This window comes from Mastigoproctus giganteus, chromosome 12 (assembly GCF_048544385.1).
Source record: "Mastigoproctus giganteus isolate SK-2022 chromosome 12, ASM4854438v1, whole genome shotgun sequence".
In the NCBI taxonomy this organism is placed as follows: domain Eukaryota; kingdom Metazoa; phylum Arthropoda; class Arachnida; order Uropygi; family Thelyphonidae; genus Mastigoproctus; species Mastigoproctus giganteus.
Window position 1 is genome coordinate 38,965,036 of NC_143586.1, and position 20,830 is coordinate 38,985,865.

Consider the following 20,830-nt stretch of genomic DNA (forward strand, 5'->3'; position numbering starts at 1 on the left):
AAAACTTCAGATATATTAGGTCTATCTGCCGATATTGTTTGTAATCAAATAGTGTCCATGTTTAAGTATTTAAAAGTAATTTGTCATTCTCGTGTAAAGTCAGGGCGGTCAAGTAGAATATGTTGGACTGTTAGCACAGTTTGACAATCAGAGCACTGAATCTCCACTAACTGTGGAGATTCAGCTCAGGGCAGGTAGGAGCGGGTAACATTGATACATCCTATTCTTAGTCTGCCTAGTGTAACTTCTTGTCTGTTAGGTCTTGTACCAGTTTTCCATTGTTATAACAATGGTTTTATCTGTAATAATTTGTTCCAGGTTGCTCCTGCCATTTTCATTGCCACTATTTTTGATTGTAATTTTATAGTCTAGGTATGGTATTTTTATGGTTTTGCTGATTGGGCTTTCTGCATGTTTGGCTGCTTGGTCTGCCTGTTCATTGCCATCTATTCCTACATGTCTGAGAACCCAACAGAAACATGTTTTGATTTCGTTTTACTAGTTTTGTTACCATGTTTTGAATTTGCCATACAGTTGGATGGGTATTTCTGATGATATTCTTCAAGGCTTGCAGGGCATTGAATGAATATGTAAAGATTATACTGCTCGGGATGTTGGTTAGCCATATATGGTCGATGGCTAGTTGGTATAGCATCCAATTCTGCACTTAGTTGGGAAATGATGGTATTTGGGTACTTGGCAGCTATTCCTACCTTGGTTTCTGTTTTGGAACCATCTGTGTATATCAAGGTGGAATTACAATGTTCCGCTTTGTAGGCGCCATACAATTGCTGGAAATTTTATTTAGGTAAAAAAAATCTTTGTTCCAGTTGTGCATACGAAGATTGCACATTGTTTGGATGGTATACCAAGGTGGGTATGGAACTTTAGGAGAAACTGCAATCTGATTAAAATTTAAATTACATTGCAGGATTAGATCTTTTAAATATATGTCTGCTGGTATGTTAATGTTTGGATGTATTCTCTCTGGTTCATATAAGATACTCCATACCGGGTGATTAGGTATCGATTTTATCTTTGCAGTGTAATATAACAGCAAATTTTTTTCCCACAGTTGTAGCAGCGGTTCATGAGCCTCTGCATATAGGCACTGGACCAGTGATGTGTGATATGCTCCTAAAACTGTACATAAACTGTACATATGATGCACTGGATCAAGCCAACTCAGGGCACTCGATTTGGCTGAGTTGTACACGGGGGGGGGGGGGGCATAGTCTAGTCTAGATCTTATAAGGACTCTGTATAATAAAGTAACTCTATCTGTGCCCCAGGTCGTTGACGATAAGACTCTCAAAACATTAAGTTTCTTTAGGCAGTTTGTTCTCAGTTGTTTTGTATGTTCTAAAAAAGTTAGCTTTTTTATCAATAATAAGTCCAAGAAATTTTATGCTTGGTTTGATTGGGAATAACTGTCCATTAAGTTTTAATTCTGGATCTAAATGAAGGTTTCTTTTCCTGCAGAAGAGCATGCCTATTGTTTTTTGTGTGGAGATTGTCAAACCCTTTTCCTCAGTGCAATTGCTGATCTTGTTTATTGCACCTTGTAATTCAACTACTGCTCATCTCAGTTGTCCAAATTATTCGCTGTATGATTCCTTTCGCCGCAAAGGTGGTACTTGTGCGTATGTCCATTCCGATATTCCCTATCAGAGACTTGGTAATTCTGAATCTCCTATTTTCGATCTTCTCTGGCTTAAAATCTCTCTCTACCTCATTGTGTCAAATTCATCTGTTGTCTATACCGTTCTCCCAATTCCACTAATCACTTTGAGCTCTTTGACTTCCTCTCTTTGCAACTTGACTTTCTCCAGTCCAACTTTCCTAACAGTGAGGTAATTTTCTTTGGTGATTTTAATGTTCACAACTCCAGCTGGCTTCCGTTTTCTAGTCACACAGACTCAGCTGGTCGAGATGCTGAGGTTTTGCAATTACTAATGACCTTGCACATGGATTTTTCATTTACCTACAAGAATACCGGACAATCCTAACCATAGAGCCAACACACTTGATCTTTTTCTCACAACAACCCTTCTAAGTACACAGTCGAAGTGAGAGGTCCTTTAGGCACCTCAGATCACAACTTGGTGATTGTCTCTTCTCCAATGGAGCCTTTATCTCATGGCTATTCCCAACCTCGTATTGTTTGGTATTACAAAAATGCAAAATGGGACGACCTGCGAAATTTCTTTTCTTTTTTTTTTTCCTTGGTCGGATTACTGTTTCAAAACTTCTGATGTCAACGTTTGCTCAGATCGTGTCAGTGAAATTATTCTTGCAGGAATGGAATCCTTTATCACACACTCCACTTTAAAATCTCGTAATTTATCTAAACCTAGGTTTTCCAATAAACGTGCTAAGGCTGTTCAAGAGAAGAACGTTGGATATCGTAATTGGCTTGTTTCTAATTCTTCAGTTTCATTTTCTGCCTATACCAAAGCTCGCAACAATTGTAAAGTAGTTACTAATCAGTCCAAACTAGAGTTTGAACATTTGAACAGGCTAAGAGTAGAAAACTTGCTTCTTGCCCTAATGGTAGCCGAGTATTCTGGTCTCTTGCGAAAGTTATTGGCCATAACTTTTGCCCATCTCTGCTCCCACCTCTGTCCAAACCAGATAGTTCTGTTGTCACTTCAGCCAAGGATAAAGGTGACCTGCTAGCATTCCATTTTTCTTCCAACTCATGTATTAATGATCTTGGTAAAATGCCTCCCACCATTCCCACAACATGCTCCATTCAATGCCTCCTGTGGTCATAACTTTTGCCCATCTCTGCTCCCACCTCTGTCCAAACCAGATAGTTCTGTTGTCACTTCAGCCAAGGATAAAGGTGACCTGCTAGCATTCCATTTTTCTTCCAACTCATGTATTAATGATCTTGGTAAAACGCCTCCCACCATTCCCACAACATGCTCCATTCAATGCCTCCTGTGGTCTTATGTCAAAAGGATGTCAGAAGGATTTTGACGAATCTCGATGCTAAGAAAGCTCCAGATCCCGATAGTATTTCTCCACTTGTTATCAAAACCTGTGCTCCTGAACTTATTCCTGTTTTTTGCCGCCTTTTTCACTTTCTTATTCCAATGGTATTTTCCTTCTGCTTGGAAATTTGCTCATATCCAGCCAACTCCTAAAAAGGGTGACAAATCCCTCCCATCCAATTATCATCCCATTGCAATTACTTCTACTCTTTCTAAAGTAATGGAGAAATCAATTAGAAATCAAACCTTCCATATGATCAACAATCGCCAGTATGCATTCCATCAGTGTCGATCCACTAATGATATTCTGGGTTATATTACCCATTTATGGACAAATTCAATGGAAAGGACAAATTCAATGGAACAGAAGCAGTTGCTCTTGACATCTCAAAGGCTTTCGATCGTGTTTGGCATAAAGGTCTTCTAAACAAGCTTCCATCTTATGGTTTGCCAACTGTTTTTTTGTAATTGGTTATCCAGTTTTCTCTCTGATCGCTTACTGAGGGTGATGGTAGATGGCTCTCTGTCTTCTAACTTCTCCAGTAATGCCAGTGTCTCCCAAGGTTCAGTTCTTTCCCTCTTGTATATTAATGACCTTCTTCCATTGACTGGAAATCCTATCCATAGCTTTGCTGATGATAGCACATTGCATTCCACTTTCCATTTTGAGAAACCTTGCCCTGCTCAATCAGCTTCAACTTCTCGAAAATTTGCTAGCAATTCCTTAAATGTCGATCTCCAGGTAATTCTCCATTGGGGCAAAGACAACTTGGTTGATTTCAATCCTTCTAAAACTCAGTCTTGTTTTATATCTCGCAAAAAGGATTCATCTGCTCCTATGCTTATCTTTGGTGACACTCCGATTTCTAGGCAAAATGATATATTTCTTTTGGGGATTACTCTGACTTCTAATCTCTCTCTCTCTTGGCACAAGCACATTACAAATATTGCTTCCTCTGCATCTAAAAAACCTGGTTTTCTCTTTCGCTCTCGACGTTACTTTTCTTCCTAACAGCTGCTCACTCTGTATAAATCGCAAATCCGCCCTGCCATGGAATATTGTTCCCATATCTGAGGTGATGCCCCCAAAACCTCTCTCAGGCTTCTTGATTCCATTCAGAAGAGGGCAGTTAGGTTAATTAATGATTCATCTCTAACAGAGTCTCTCTACTCGCTGTCTCATAGATGTTCTGTTTCTGCTGCATGCCTCTTCTACAGATATTTCCATGGGCTCTGTTCTTCTGAATTGGCTTCTATAATTCCTGCTCTCTCTCTCTCTTTGAAAAACAGCCCAAACACGTGCGCCACCAGCCAACATCCATTTACTGTCCAACTTCAAACTCACAGAACCAACTTTTCATCTTCCTCATTTATTCATTCAACTGCCGTTTTCTGGATCAACCTTCCTTCATACGTATTTCTTGAAAATTACAGTCAACAGAAGTTCAAGTCTAATGTCAACAAATATCTTCTTTCATCTTCTCAACCTCCAACCCAAGCATGGTACTAAGTACTATAGGTTCTAATACTTCTCGTGTTTGGGGTTTACATAAAAAAAAAAAAAAAAAAAAAAAAAAAAAAAAATGGCATTCTACTGTTCTCATGTTTTGAGATCGGAAAGAGATACTGAAGTCATCTACATAAAGAGCTGTATTTATAATAGAAGATATATTTTAGGTTATTGAGTTTAGTTTATAATTGCAAACAGGATGGCACTGAGAAATGATCCTCAGTGCCATCCTGTAGGAAAACCTTTGAGTGTAGTTTGTATTCGTACTTGGAAGGTACTTGGTGCTGTAAAACATCCTGAATGAAAATAGTCCTCTTAACTTTAAATTATATATGTCCCAGAGAATGCCGTGGGGCCAGGCTGTATTGTATACTTTCTTGAAACATATCATATCTAAATACTCTTCTAATGAAAGTATTCTGTGTGTTGTTTTCTATTTTAATTAGGAGGTCCAAGGTTGATCTATGTTTCTTAAAGCCACACTGTACTGGGCATAAAAGGTTTTCTAGGTACCACATATGTCTTGCATTTATGATCTTTCCCATTTATTTTCCTAGGCAGCTGGTGAGTGCCATTGGGCGATAGCTGTTCAGATTAGTAGGATCTTTGTTAGGTTTTGGGAAAGCGGAGTGGGGACAACTGCATGATGCCACATGTTAGGAAATTTGTGCTCTGTATAAATTCTGTTGTCTAAAAGAAGTAGGGATTGTAAAGATTCTTCAGAGAGTTTCTTTATCATCATATAATTGATGCCATCTGGACTTTTTGCACTTTGTTTTGTTTGTGATAATGTCTTATTGAGTTCCATTATGGTTAGTGGATGGTTATATTGTTCTACATATTTGGTGGAGAAATTTAAATTGTACTTTTCTTGATGATTTTTATATTTCTGGAATTTCAGTGATCAGGATGTGCTGGCAGATATTTTGGCAAAAGTTTCACCTAAAGCATATGCTATGTCTTGCCCTTGCCAATTGATAATTTGATGAACTAAATTTGGTATCTATTGCTCATTTTTCTTATGTTATCCCAAACTGTTTTAGTATTTGTAGTTCTATTTATGGTTGAGACGAAAACGTATCCAGGAGGCTTTCTTGCATGCTCATCAGACATATCTGGCTCTAATTTTTTTAAAATGTATTAGATTGTCTGTGATAGGATTTTTGTGAAAAATATTCCATGCTCCGTTTCTGTCTCGTTTTGCTTGAGTACGTCAGTCATTCTACCAAGGCTTTGGGAAAAGAGGAAGTTTGGTTGATGTTTTTGGTTGTTGTTTGTTTGTTATTTGGTTTTTAGGAGCATTAGCAACTAAGGCCATATTGCTCCGGGGATATGCGGTAGTCATTCCCTGACCTTTCCGCATCCTCCCTATTTCCGAATCCCGGTCTAATCAAGAAGCGTGTGCTACGCAAATGTTTTTGGTATTGATTGTGTTGTTGTGATTGGTATTGATTGAGGTGCTGTTGAATGGGTGCTTTGAGGGTGAGATGCATAAGAATGACTGGGCAGGGTCAACATAACTTGCCTGCGTGCCTCAGATATATCACTTTATGTTCTATTTTATATTTTTGAATTTTCTTGCCTGTTTTCCACATTTCGCAAGATTTAGAAAAGGCTGGGTGATTTCCTTTGCAGTTGGGGCAAACGGGAGTTGACGCTGAACAGTCTGCTTGTGTATGCTCCTTGGAACTACAAATAGGACAAATGGTAACATCTCTATATGCCTGTTGGGAATGTTCATATTTCTGGCACTTAAAACAACGAATGGAATAAAGAATATAAGTCAGAATTCGGCCGTTTAAATAGCCAGCTTTTACTGAGGATGGCAAATCTGGGGTACTGAAAGTTAAAATGATGGATCTAGTTGGGACGAGATTTCCATCTTTTTTAGCCATTATGCATTTGGCTGATTACTTTTTAATTACTCAGTTCTTGAACTAATTCCTCTTCAGATACTGTAAGTAAGTCCCATTCGGTTATGACGCCTTTCGAGGAATTTAAGGTTATGGGATTAAGTAACTTCAGTTCATACATCAGTGCCCAATACAAACTAAAAACAAAAAATTACAAAGAAATAAAAATTTCAATTTAATTATTAACTGATTCTGAAATATAGAATCAACTAATGATTTCCACAATAACTTCCAAATAGAAAAAAATTTTCTTTACCTCCCATATTTCAATTCAATAGCCCATACAATACTCTTAAATTCATTAGCAGTTACAGGCTCCGGTAACTAATTTACAGTTACTGGAGCATAAGAATTTGTATATTGAACTCTTTTGTATTATAATTAGCCACTTAAATGCTAATCCGTTGTCTAGAAAACTAATATTATACTTGTTTTTTCTTTTTTCTTTAAATATTTTTTGCCTTTGCTATAATTTAAAAATGTTCCATAACTGATGCTAAACAAAAAACTTTTCAAGAGAATGGTATCACTTTATTTTTAACACATATGCTTTAGTTAATAATAATCTGCATACTTACAAGGAATGGCTGTGACACAAGCCTCTTCCAAGTTTTACACACCTGAGATGCCCTAAAAATAGACAAAAATAAAATTTTCTGAGTGGCGGGGGGAGGGGGAGAGAGAGATAGAGAGAGAGAGAGAGAGAGAGATTTGCTTAACAAAATTAAACATATGAAGCACCAAAGTAAAATGACTTTACTTTGGTGCTTCATATAATTAAATTCTGCTAAGTGGCTCAAACAAATTGATGTATTAACTTTGGCAATATGAAGTATAATGCATTAACAAATTATAGAGAAATATAGAGTGCAACATAAATCTACAGAAGCTGAAAATTTATTCCAACTGAGCATTAGAAAATGTAGTACAAAGCAAATTGTTCAAAAACAAGAGGGACAGATTGGGTGTTCTTGGCAGCCACATGGTATGATGATAGCAAACAATATTTACTTATGCTATAGAAGCAGAGTTAGGTTGGTCAGAAAAGCAGTAGCTTGAGAGGGAAAGGGCCTAGAAAACAGAGTTGGGGATTATAAGGCCTGCTGGGAGGACCTCATGGGACAAGCAAGCACGCATGCACGCACACACATACACACGGGCTGTGCTAGAGTTACTAAAAGCAGAAACAGATGCAAATATACTTGCACATACACTAATGAAGTACTGGTCATGTCATCAAAGGTGGCCATTGCAGGGTTATAGCGACCATGGTGCCACTCAGACATAAGGGATATGGAATTTGAATATGGCAATTATAATGTTCAGAGAAAGAACAGACTGGACAGAAGAGGAGAAGGAGTAATGCTCTTGGTTAAGAAGCACTTAGAATCCAAGGCAGTGCACCAAGTCAGTGTGGTGTGATGCTGGCACTAAAGACAAAATATATATATATATATATATATATATATATATATATATATATATATGTTATATATATGGTTTTTTTTTTTAGGAGCATTAGCAACTAAGGCCATATCGCTCCAGGAATATGCGGTGGTCATTCCCTGACCTTTCCGCATCCTCCGTATTTGGTGGTGACGGGCTCGAACCCCGGTCTAATCCAGAAGGTGTGCTATGCACTACTGCTCCTTCCCACCTGGCTACGGAGGCGCCTCTGAAGACAAATATGAGAGGAGAGCATTACGGGTCAATTGGCTGATATGAGTAACAAACAACTAAACAAGAAAACTGAGTAGGCCAGTAAATCAGAATGTCTTATAATGGGAGATTACAATTGATTGTCGGTAGGTCACTCATACAGTAGCAAGACTTTCCTGGATTTAGTGGTTTTTTTTAAACCAGCATGAGAGAAAGCAATATTCTTAATCTCATTAGCAGCAGCGATGCTTCAGGTGAGGGAACCACTAACCATATTGATGTGGAAGCTACTTAAAGATAACTATGTCAAGGATAAAAAGAATGGATTTTGATTTTGAAAAGGTGACTTCAATGGTCTCAGACAGTTTTTAAATTCCTTTCAGTGGGTCAAACTGATGCATTACCAACTGCCAATTATAAATAGGAAGCATTCAGGGAAGTAATCATAAAAGCTACTAAAGCTTTTTATATCAACTTAGAGATATAAAAAGCTTAGTAACTTTTTATTACGAGACTGGTGACAGAGAAGAAAGAAGTGTGGGATGATTATAAATTAGTAGAGGACATGGAATCCTCCAGCAAATACAAATTAGCTTGCAATCAGGTTGATAAGGGGGTTATATAAGCTAAGGCAGATTATGAGATGTCCTTGGCTAAGAATGCAAAGAAAAATAGCTAAGAATTCTTTCTTTACCTTTGCTGTTTTTCTTTGCATCCTTTGCCAAAGATTTCTTATAACCAGCCTTAGCATGCCTAATTTACTTAGTGACTTGATTACAGATTGGTTTATATCTACCATGCTTCTGTATCACCTACATGTGCATCCCATGCATTTTCTTCTCTGCCGTGACTCTCATTAGTTCATCTGACATTCATTTAGGTCGTCTAAGCATTGAACAGAGTTTCTTAGTTGGTAATGAAAAGCCTAGTGGCTTCCATGATTATTTCCTTGAATGCTTCCCAAATTTTGAATTTGCTGATGGCAACATCATCAGTTGGTCCCACTGTACAGAATTTAAAATTTCTGCGACCACTGCAGTCACCTTTAGAAAAGCAAAAACCCTTCCCTTTACCCTTGATGGTAGTTACATCTTGAAGTAAATCCCACATTAATACACTGTGATCGCTGCCACCTAGTGGTTCTTTTATCTGCAGATTCTTAATGCATGAACGATCAGATCAAGAGTTACTTTCTCATGTTGGCTCTCTAACATGCTGTTGTAGAAAGCATGTTATCCACAAAAGTCTTTCTAGTGTGTATTAGCATTAGCAAAGGCACATGATGCAAGAAAGCAAGCTTATGCAGCATCAGCCAGAAAAAAAAAAAAAAAAAAAAAAAATCCCTTATTTCACATATCCACAGGCTCCAAATGTTTGTCAAGTTCTCCTTGAATCTATTTAAGCTATCAACTTCTAAGACAGATAGAAGTTAGTTCCAGCAATCAACCACCCGCTGGCTAAAGGCAAACTTCGACACATCTATCCTACAACCGCTTTCCTCAATTTGAATTTATGCTCTCTCAGACGATTGTTCTGAACAAGAGGAAGAGTCCGATCAGCAATGAGCATGCTCAAACCATTCAAGGCTTTATACACCTCAATCAGATCACCTCGCAGGTGGCTAGTCTCCAGACACTGTAATTTGGAAAACTTAAGCCTTTCTTTGTAAGAGCAACCCTTTGTTCCATTCACTAATCTTGTTACCCTTCTCTGTACTCGTTCCGACAGCTCTACATCCTTCTTAAAATGAGGCCTCCAGACCTGTATACAGTACTCAAGGTGTGGCCTGACCATTGCCTTATACAAGGGGATAATCACCTCCTTATCAATGCTAGAAAAATTCCTGTATATCATTGACAAGTCACCATGAGCTACTCTTGCAGACTATCTGCTCTGCTTAGAAAACTTCATATCTGCCTGCACAATTACCAGCAGGTCCTATTCATTCTCTACCACTGTCAGTGTAGTGCCACAGAGTTGATACGTGTTTCTTTTTTTTTTTTTTTTTTTTTTTTTGTAGTTGGCGCATCGGCTTCTGTGGCCATAATGCACCTCCCAAGGTTTTTGCAGTACTTTGATCCAAGCCCGAGGCGGGATTCGAACCCGTGACCTTTGGGTTGCTAGGCACGCGCTTTACCCACAAGGCTAGCCCGGTTGGTGTTGATACATTACTCTGTGGTTACTGCTCCCTATATGTAGTACTTTACATTTGTCAAGGTTAAACTTCAGTTGCCACCTCTCAGCCCATCTGCTCAACTTTTCTAGATCCTGTTGCAGCAGCGTACTGTCCTTAGTGTCATTAACAACCCTGTCAACCTTCGTATCATCTGCAAACTTGGATATTAAGCCTGAAATACCATCATCAATATCATTTATAAATACAGAAAACAACAATGGACCGAACACTGAACTCCGAGGGACTCCACTAATAATATTAGTCCACAAGAGCAGTGTCCATTGATTACTGCTCTCTGTCTTATCCCACTCAACCATCCCTATATCCATAGCAGCAATGCCTCCAATGCCACACTGCTCCAATTTGTGCAGCAGTCTTCCATGTGCAACAGTATCGAAGGCCTTTCTAAGATCCAAATATATGATATCAAAGTTATTCTTTGCATCCAGTTCCTTTATGACTACATCATAGTATCCAATAAAATTCGTCAGACAACACTTCCCCTTAACAAACCCATGCTGTGTCCAAGCTATAACTGAAGTCTTGTCTAGATGATCCTGCAATGCTTCTTTAACCAGTGCCTCTATTAATTTCCATGGAACAGAAGTTAAACTAACAGGTAGTAGTAGTATGTGATGCAAGAAAGCAAGTGTATGAGCTTATGCAGCATCAGCCAAAAAAAAAAAAAAATCACACCATTCCCTCCAAATGCCTGTCCAGTTCCTCTTTAAATTTATTTAACCTGTCAACTTCCACAACGATAGATGGAAGTTTGTTCCAGCAATTAACCACCCACTGGCTAAAGGCAAATTTCCGCACATCTATTCGACATCTGTCTTTTCTTAATTTGAATTTATGCCCCCTTAGGTTCGTAATCTGAACAAGTGGAAGGATCCCATCAGAATTCAGCGTGCTCAACCCATTCAAGACCTTATATACCTCAATCAGATCACCACGCAGGTGCCTAGTGTCCAGCCACTGCAATTTGCAGAACTTAAGCCTCTCTTGGTAAGAGGATCCCTGCATTCCTCCATTGTAAATCTAGATCCTTCCTAAAATGAGGCCTCCAGACCTGTACGCAGTACTCAAGACGTGGCCTGACCAATGCCTTATACAGAGGGACAATCACCTCCTTCTCCCTGCTAGCAAAATTCCTATATATCATTGACAAAACCCCATGACCTGCCCTGGCAGCCTGTCTGCATTGTTCAGAAAACTTCATATCTGACTGCACAATTACTCACAGGTCTTTTTCATTTTCTACCACCTTACGTGTAGTACCACACAGTTGGTACGTTTCTCTGGGGTTACTTCTACCCATATGCAGTACTTTGCATTTGTCAAGGTTAAACTTCAGTTGCCACTTCTTAGCCCATCTGCCCAAATTATCTAGATCCTGTTGCAGTAGCACACTGCCATTACTGTCATTAACAACCCTGCCAATCTTTGTATCATCTGCAAACTTCAACATTTAGCCTAATATACCTTCATCAATATCATTGATAAATATACAAAACAACAGTGGACCTAACACCGAACCCTGTGGGACTCCACTAATAACATTAGTCCACGAAGAGCAGCACCCATTGATTACCACCCTCTGTCTTCTCCCACTTAACCATCTTTTTATCCATTGTAGGAACTTACCCTTAATACCATTCTGCTCCAATTTGTACAATAGTCTTCCATGCGCAACAGTGTCAAAAGCTTTTCTGAAATCCAAATATATGATATCAAAATTATTTTTTGCATCCAGTTCCTTTGTAACCACATCATAATATCCTATCAAATTTGTCAGACAAGACTTTCCCTTAACAAACCCATGCTGTGTCTGAATTATTGCTGCAGTCTTGTCTAGATGATCCTGCAATGCATCTTTAACCAGTGACTCCATTATTTTACCCAGAACAGAAGTTAAACTAACTGGTCTGTAATTACTCGTGTCACCCTTCGATCCCCCTTTGTGAATTGGGGATACATTTGCACATCTCCAGTCCGTGGGGACCTCCCCTGAATCCAAGGATGCTCTCATAATTATGGCTAAGGGTTTGCTTAGTTGCTTTGCTGCCTCCTTTAATATAACTGGATAGATCCCATCCACCCCAGGTGCTTTTCTTATGTTTAACTTCAACAATTTCTCCTCCACTTTGCTTTCAGTTATTAGAAAATCATTAAGTATCCTGCTACAATTTGATAACCTTCTGCCATTTTCAAACTTTAATAATTCCTCATGTGTGAATGTAGATGCAAAATACTCATTCAGTTTGTTTGCTATCTGAGCAGGATCATCAACAGTCGAACCATCGATGTCAAGTGGACCAATCAGATTCATCCCCTTCCTTTTAGAGTTTACATAAGTAAAGAAATCCTTGCTGTTTTTCTTAGCATCTTTTTCCAAAGATTTCTCGTAATCTGCCTTCGCCTGCCTTACCTCCTTTGTGACCTGATTACAGACTAGCTTATATCTGCCATAGGCTTCTGAGTTGCTTGATAATTTATATGCATCCCATGCATTTTTCTTCTCTGTCACGAGTCTCATTAGTTCATTTGATAACCATTTAGGCCTAAACCTTGAACAATATTTCTTAATAGGTATGAAACTTTTAGTAGCATCCATGATTAATTCCTTGAATGCTTCCCACTTAGAATTTATTGTTGGTAACATCGTCAGTTGATCCCACTGTACAGAATTTAAAAACTGTCGGAGACCACTGTACTCACCTTTACGGAAGCAAAAACCCTTTCCTTTACCCCTGATGGTAATTAAATCTTTTTAAGTAAATCCCACATCAGTACACTGATCACTGCCACCTAGTGGTTCCTTTATCTGCAAATTCTTAATACACGAATGATCACTGCTGATAACCAGATCAAGAGTATTACTTTCTCTGGTTGCCTCTCGAACATGTTGCTGCAGAAAACAATCATCCAATAAATCCACAAAAGTTTAACTAGTGTGTGAGTGACCAACCCACAAGTTCCAGTCAATATCTGGGAAGTTAAAATCCCCCATTATAAGACATTCCGATTTACTAGCCCACTCTATTTCTCTGTACAATTGTTCATTGTACTCATTCGAGTCATTAGGGCTATAACACATTCCTACTCTTATTTTTGCTTTCGCAGTGCTTATGTCACAACAAACTGACTCAACAGTGCACTGTTCATCTATATCAACTGGATGCACTTCTTTTGATATGTTTTTCTTAATTAACAGCATAACACCTCCTCCCTTTCTATCCTGTCTATCCTTTCTGTACACATTGTACTCCCCAAATTCCAGTTCAACATTCCTTATATCTGTGTGACACCACGTCTCTGCTATCCCAACAATATCCGTCTTTGATGTCTTGACCAACACTTCAAATTCATCAAATTTATTTACTATACTTCTAGCATTGGTATACATGCAAGCATACATGCTCCTACTCCTATTCCTAGTTACCCTAACACATCCCATATACCCACTTATTTCAGGATGACTGCCATCCGTCCCTGAAACCCCAACACCCCACGCTCCAGGTCGCCACTTATTCTAATAGAAGTTGTGCAAGAATCACCTTCACCTCTGCCTGCGGCTACTGTTAAACTATTAGTCCTTGTATCCCCCCAAGCTATCAGTTTTCCGACCCACCTAACACTGCCTCGATAGCATAGCAAATATTCTTGCACCCTTTCTATTTAAGTATATCCCATCCCTATAGAAGCAGTCTCTCCTGTTAACAAGTACAGTCCAGGCTGAAAAAAATTTGCTATGACCCTTGAGCCTTGCACATTCCTTCCAGGGCCGAATTGATCGACAAGGCTCTCATCATATACTCCCTTCTATAGTGTCTGGGCAGAATTGCAGACACTTTCAAATTCAACCCTAATTCTCTTCTTTTGTTCAACAGTGACCTGTACTTGTTAAGTAATTCTGCCGGTCTCCTACTCCTAATATCATTAGTGCCAACGTGTACAACTATATCACCTTTTGTGCCCTTAAAAGATGATATCCGCTCTACAATGTCATCAACCTTTGCCCCTGGTCCTGTTCCACCTATCCTTTTTTACAAAGCATGTTTCCCGTTTCCCTGACAATAGAGTCACCAACAACAACTAGTTCCTGTGGGACCAGCGCATTCTGCTTTGGGGGTTGCCGCTGTGTTGTGTGATGACCAAGTGAAAGCTCTGGCGTTGATGTGGGCAGCTGAGAGCTTGATGGGCCCCTCAATTTAGATCTTTCGAAGGCATCCACCTTCCTTCAAACTCTCATATAGGCCCATAACAACACTGAGTTGTCGCCTGATTTCCATAGACTCCTTACATTGTGCGCACACAAAGACATCCCCCATGGCAATATCATGTTCCGTTCCTGAGAGTTCGGCAAACATTTCACAAGTCGCACATTTTTTTAGGCTCTGATGCGTTGGAGAATCGCCCCCCTCAGTTCTTCCCCGAGTCACAGCACTCCTGCCACTTTGTGCCTGTTGCTTTGCTGCTCTAGTTTCGGGCATGATATTTTAAATTAATAAAATCAATAAATTAAATTAATTAAATGTCAATACTACGCTATCTAATAGAAACAGTGAAGCGTAGTACTCTATAAATTGTATGTTAGAGCTACCTAACTACCTCATTTAAAAATTTGAATTCCCTACCACTATATACAAAAACAATGGCTGCAAGATTCGAACGAAATAACGGTTTTACGTATATTAAGTATTACGTATATCTACAAAAACTGTTTATCTAAATAAAAATAAAAAAACCAGCGTAACTATAACTATAAGACTACGTATTAAGTACAATATAAAATAACAATTATGTAAATAAAAAGGCAAACACATCGTTTTTTCGGAGCCTGCAAGTCACAGCTGTAATTTTTAAAGACAGTCAGCGTCTGTAATTATGTCTCCCTTTGATCCTCCTTTGTGGATTGGGGTCACATTTGCACATCTCCAGTCCATGGGTACCTTCCCTGAGTCCAGGGAAGCTCTCATAATTATGGCTAAGGGTTTGCTTACTTCCTTTGCCACCTCCTTTAATATAACTGGATAGATTCCACCAGGTGCCTTTCTTATGTTACAAGATTATCTAGCTTACAGCCAGAGTTTAATACACCTCTGGCCAGTGGCGGATTAAGGATATTTGGGGCCCCCTAGGCAAATTATATTTGGGGGCCCCCCAAAAATAATAATAAAGAAAAAAAAAAAAGAATAAAAAATAAATAAAAGTTAGGTGGCAAATAAATGAAATTTTGTACTTTTGAATTTTTTGCTTAAATTTTCGCTTAAATTAATCAAGACTTTTATGTTTACTGAAAACAATCTATTTTAGAACACTATAAGAAATTGTCTTGGCTTGGGGGGCCCCAAAGCCTGGGCCCCCTAGGCACGTGCCTTAATGGGTAATCTGCCACTGCCTCTGGCATTCCCTTCCTTGAATAACTCCTAATGTGTGAATGTAGATGCAAAATTGCAAAATATTCATTTCGTTTGTTAGCTACCTGAGCAGGATTATCGACAGTTGAACCATCGATATCAAGGGGACCAATCTGATTCATCCCCTTCCATTTAGAATTTACATAGATAAAGAACTCTTTGCTGCTTTTCTTTGCATCCTTTGCCAAAGATTTCTTGTAATCTGCCTTCGCCTGCCTAACCTCCTTTGTAACTTGGTTACAGACCAGCTTATATCTATCATAGGCATCTGTGTCACCTGTTATTTTATATGTATCCCATGCATTTTTCTTCTCTGTAACATGTCTAATTAGTTCATTTGACATCCATTTAGGCCTATATCTTGAACAATATTTCTTAGTTGGTGTGAAAAGCCTAGTAGCTTCCAAGATTAATTCTTTGAATGCTTGCCATTTTGAATTTGCTGTTGGTAACATCATTAGTTGGTCCTACTGTATAGAATTTAAATACTGTCTCAGACCATTGTAGTCACCTTAACAAAAGCAAAAACCCTTCCCTTTACTCTTGATGGTAGTTACCTCTGAGTAAATTCCACTTCAGCACACTATGATCACTGCCACCTAGTGGTTCCTTTATCTGCAGATTCTTAATGCATGAAGAATCACTACTGATAATCAGATCAAGAGTATTACTCCCTCTAGTTGCCTCCCGAACGTGCTGCTGTAGAAAACAATCATCCAATAAATCCACAAAAACCTTGCTAGTGTATGAGTAACCAACCCACAAATTCCAGTCAATCTCTGGGAAATTAAAATCCCCCACTATAAGACACTCTGGTTTACTGGCTCTTATGTGTTTCTTAACTAACAGCATATCCCTTCCTCCCTTCCTGTCCTGTCTATCCTTTCTGTACACATTGTACTCCCCAAATTCCAATTCTGCACTGCTTACGTCTGTGTGACACCACGTCTCTGATATCCCAACAATATCTGCCTTTGATGTCTTCACTAGTACTTCAAACTCATTGAACTATACTCCTAGCATTGGTGTACATGCAAGTATATATGCATGTGTTTCTACTCTTAGTTACCCTAACACAGCCCATGTATTTACTTGTTCCCCTATACTCTCAGCAGTCCTGAAAATCCCCACTGCCTTGCTTTCCAGGCTGCTGCTCAATTTCATTTCAATAGAAGCAGTGCAAGAATCACTTTCACCTCTGCCAGTGGCTACTGTTAATCTATTAGTCCGTGTATCCCCCCCAAGCTAGAAGTTTTCCACTCCACCTAACTCTGCCTTGATAGCATCAGCAAATATTCTTGCACCCTTTCTATTTAAGTGTATCCCATCCCTGTAGAAGCAGTCTCTTCTGTTAACAAGCACAGACCAGGCTGAGAAAAATTCTGCCCCTTGAGCCTTGGACAATCTCTCCAGGGCCGACTTGATTGATACAAGGCTCTCATCATAAACTCCCTCCTATTGTGTCTGGGTAAAATTGCAGATACTTTCAAATTCAACCCTAACTCACGGCTTTTTTTTCAGCATTGGCTTGTACTTGTTAAGTAATAAAGTGTGTGTGTGTGCCCAATCCTCAATTTCTGGAAAGTGAAAATCTCCATTATAACATTCTGATTTACTGCTACAGTCTATTTCTATATAAGGTTGTTCATTGTACTCATAAGAGTTAATAGGCCTATAACACACTTCTACTCTCATTTTTTCTTTCCCAGTACTAAATGTCTCCAAACTAACTCAATATTGCACTGGCCACCCATGTCAACTGGATGAACCTGTACTGCCTTAGATTTTATGTACTTCTTAACTAAGGACATAACCCAACCAAAACCCTCCTGTTCTGGCTGTCCTTTCTGTACAAGCTGAACAGGGGGTGCAAATAAGTGATGAATTAGATGCTGATATTCAAGGTTTGGCAGAGGTTGGGTTTGATGATTTCACAGATCAATGTAGATGGTGATACGAACGTTGATTTTGATCATTTTTATGGAGATATTACAAGAACTACTGGAAACCAATGTTCGTGAAAGTGACATTATTGTTTCAAATATTCAAGAACAGAGGTTATGTTATGACGAATCAACTTTGTATGAGTTAATCACTAATTTCAGTTTATGTAGATGTTGATATGAACGTTGATTTTGATCATTTTTATGGAGATATTACAAGAAGTACAGGAAACCAATGTTCGTGAAAGTGACATTATTGTTTCAAATATTCAAGAACAGAGGTTATGTTATGATGTATCAACTTTGTATGAGTTAATCACTAATCACTAACTGCATCTAACTTTATATTAGATAAGTGGGTTGACATTGAAGTAATTACAACAACTATGCTGAGTGACAATGAAAGACTAGGAGCAAAATATGTTACAGTTGTCCTTTTTGATGAAATTGTGAGGGGTCAACCATTTTCTTCTGCTCAGGCAGAACAGCAAAGTTGCGTTGACAAGGTAAAAACATACAGTAGTGTAGTTAAGGAAAAAAATAAGTGATATAAATGAAGACAGAAAATTGATAATAGAGGTGGGGGGGAAGTAATAAGCAGAAAGAGGTGAACAGTTTAATAGTAAAAGCAGATGTTAATGCACAGTTTATGAGTAGTCAGGAGGTCAATGAAGTGGTACATAATTCTTTAAAAAGATGATTTTAAGGAAATTAAAATGAGAAACCTGCAAACAATATGAAATAAGGGTGTTTTGATAGAAATAGACAATAAAGATGATTTGAACAAAATAATAAGTTCAGAGACTTTAGTTAGTTAATTATGATTAGTTGAAAACAACTAATCCTTCCATACTCGTGTGTGATATACCCAAGGATATTAAGAAGGATCAAAAGTTGAGGATTTATATCTAAAGAATTTGAGAGACCATGGTGATGATCTCAAAGAGGTAAAGAATGGGGTTGTATTTAGATTTGATAGTGAATAGTGTGTTTAAGGTCTAACAGCACCTGGGGTTTTCCCATCTCTGCGTAGTTTACATTGTCATGTGATACATCATCATCATCAGCCATTTTCAATTCACTGCAGAATGAAGGCCTCTCCAGCAACTTTTCCAGTTCTTTCTGTTTTGAGCACTGGCCATCCATTGACTACCCACAAACTCATGAATTTCATCTATACATCTCCACCTTTGTCGTCCAGGTTTTCTTCTGGCTCCTCTTGATCTGTCATCATGTCTTAGTCCATCTGTCATCATGTCTTCGAGCTATGTGTCCTGCCCAAGACCATTTTAGTTCTTTAGTTTTGATAAGAATGTCCTTTACTTGAGTTTGCTGCCTAATCCATGTGTTTCTCTTCTTATCTAATAGTCTGATTCCCAATATAATTCGTTCCATTCTTCGCTGTGTAGTTCTCAGCTTCTCTTCCATTCTTTTTTGGTGCCCAAGTTTCACTTCCATAAGTCATGGTGGGGAGTATACATTGGTTCATTATTTTACGTTTCAGACAAACTGGGATATTGCTCTTCAGTATGTGACTATATTTCCTGAATGCTAACCATCCAAAATTTATTCTTCTCTTGACTTCCAGCCATTTATCATTATTACAGCTAATAACTTGTCCCAGATAAGTATATGACTCCTCCATTTCAATTACTGCTCCTTCAATCATTATTTCCCTTTCTGTGGCATACTTGTTCATCATTACTTTTGTTTTAGCCATATTCATCTTTAGTCCAAAATCCTTACTAACTGTGCATAACTGATTAAGATTTTCCTCTAATTCTTTGGGATCATGGCATATGACCACAATGTCATCTGCAAATCGTAAATGGTGTACTCTCCATTCACACTGACTCCTTTCTGCGACCAGTCTAATCTTCTGAAAGCTTCCTCAACGGCAGCAGTAAACAGCTTCGGAGATAATGTGTCTCCTTGTCGAACTCCTTTCTCGATTTTAAATTTCCTACTGTCTTTGTCTAGTCTAATAAAGGAGGTAGCATTCTCATATATTTTCTTCAAAATCATAATATGTGCAGTATCTACGCCTTGTCTTTTCAGTGCCCAAAACATTGCCATATGTTGTATGGAGTCAAACGCCTTTTCATAATCCACAAATGCCAGGCATAGTGGTGTTTTATATTCATTTGCTTTCTCCATTAGCTGTGATATTACGTGGAGGTGATCCATAGTTGAGAATCCTGTCCTAAAGCCAGCTTGCTCTTTCGGTTGATTCTTATCAAGTATTCTTTCTAATCTGTTAGTAATGAACCTTGTGAACAACTTGCAGATGTGAGATAACAAGCTATTTGGTCTATAATTTCCAATTTCTCATTAATCTCCTTTCTTATGCACAAAACAATGATTGCATTATTCCACTGCTTAGAAGTCACACCTTTTCTAATGCACTTTGTGAAGAGCCTTGCCAGTTTTTGTGTTATGTCTCTTCCTCCCAATTTTAACAACTCTACAGTAACTTCATCTTCCCCCGGGGCTTTCTGATTCTTCATTTTCTTCAACGCATGTTCTACCTCATCAGGAAGAATATCGGGTATATCGTATGTGTTGCTAATTTGCAATCCATCTTCTCCACTGCTGGCATCATTCCCTCACTCCTTGTATAATTCTGTATAGTAGTCTTATGCTATTTGAATTATACTTTCTCTGCTATTTATAAGTACACCATCGCTTTTCTTCAATATCACTATCATTTTTCTTTCTGTATTATTGCTCATGGCTGCTGATTTAAGTCCTTTGTTTTCCCTTAATGCTTGTTCTAGTTTTCTTGTGTTAAATATTCTTATGTCCTCTCTGAGTCTCTTTCTAATGGCTTTGCATAACTCAGTATACTCAATTTTTTCCTTGTCAGTGTTTATCTTGCTCTTCATTTTTTTGCTTTTGGTTCATCATAAGTGTTTCTTGACTAATTTTTTCTTCTTTGGATTTCTTTTTCCCTATAGGTTTCTTGGGCTTTATCATTCTCAGAAAGTTGCAATATTCCTTGTCGATATCTTGGTCCTGAGCAGTCTGCAGAAGCTTAAACTTATTCTTAAGTTCCAGTACATACTGCTTTTTGCTCCTCTTCTGTTATCTCAAAGACTTTTGTATTATTTACTCGAGTCAGTTTTTTCCTTTCCTACATCTATATCAAGTGTACATCTTACCATTCTGTGATCACTTCCAACATTTACCTTATTCAGGACGGTAACA

General features: G+C 38.4%; 1 protein-coding gene across 1 annotated transcript in view; it reads right to left on the reverse strand.

Moving 5' to 3' along the window:
* Nucleotides 1-20,830, reverse strand: part of LOC150076912 (uncharacterized) — a 347,314-nt gene that overhangs the window by 123,890 nt on the left and 202,594 nt on the right. The window contains exon 8 of the mRNA XM_090385729.1: nt 7,001-7,052. Within this exon, the coding sequence (XP_090241855.1) occupies nt 7,001-7,052 (52 nt within the window). The remainder of the gene's footprint in view (nt 1-7,000; nt 7,053-20,830) is intronic.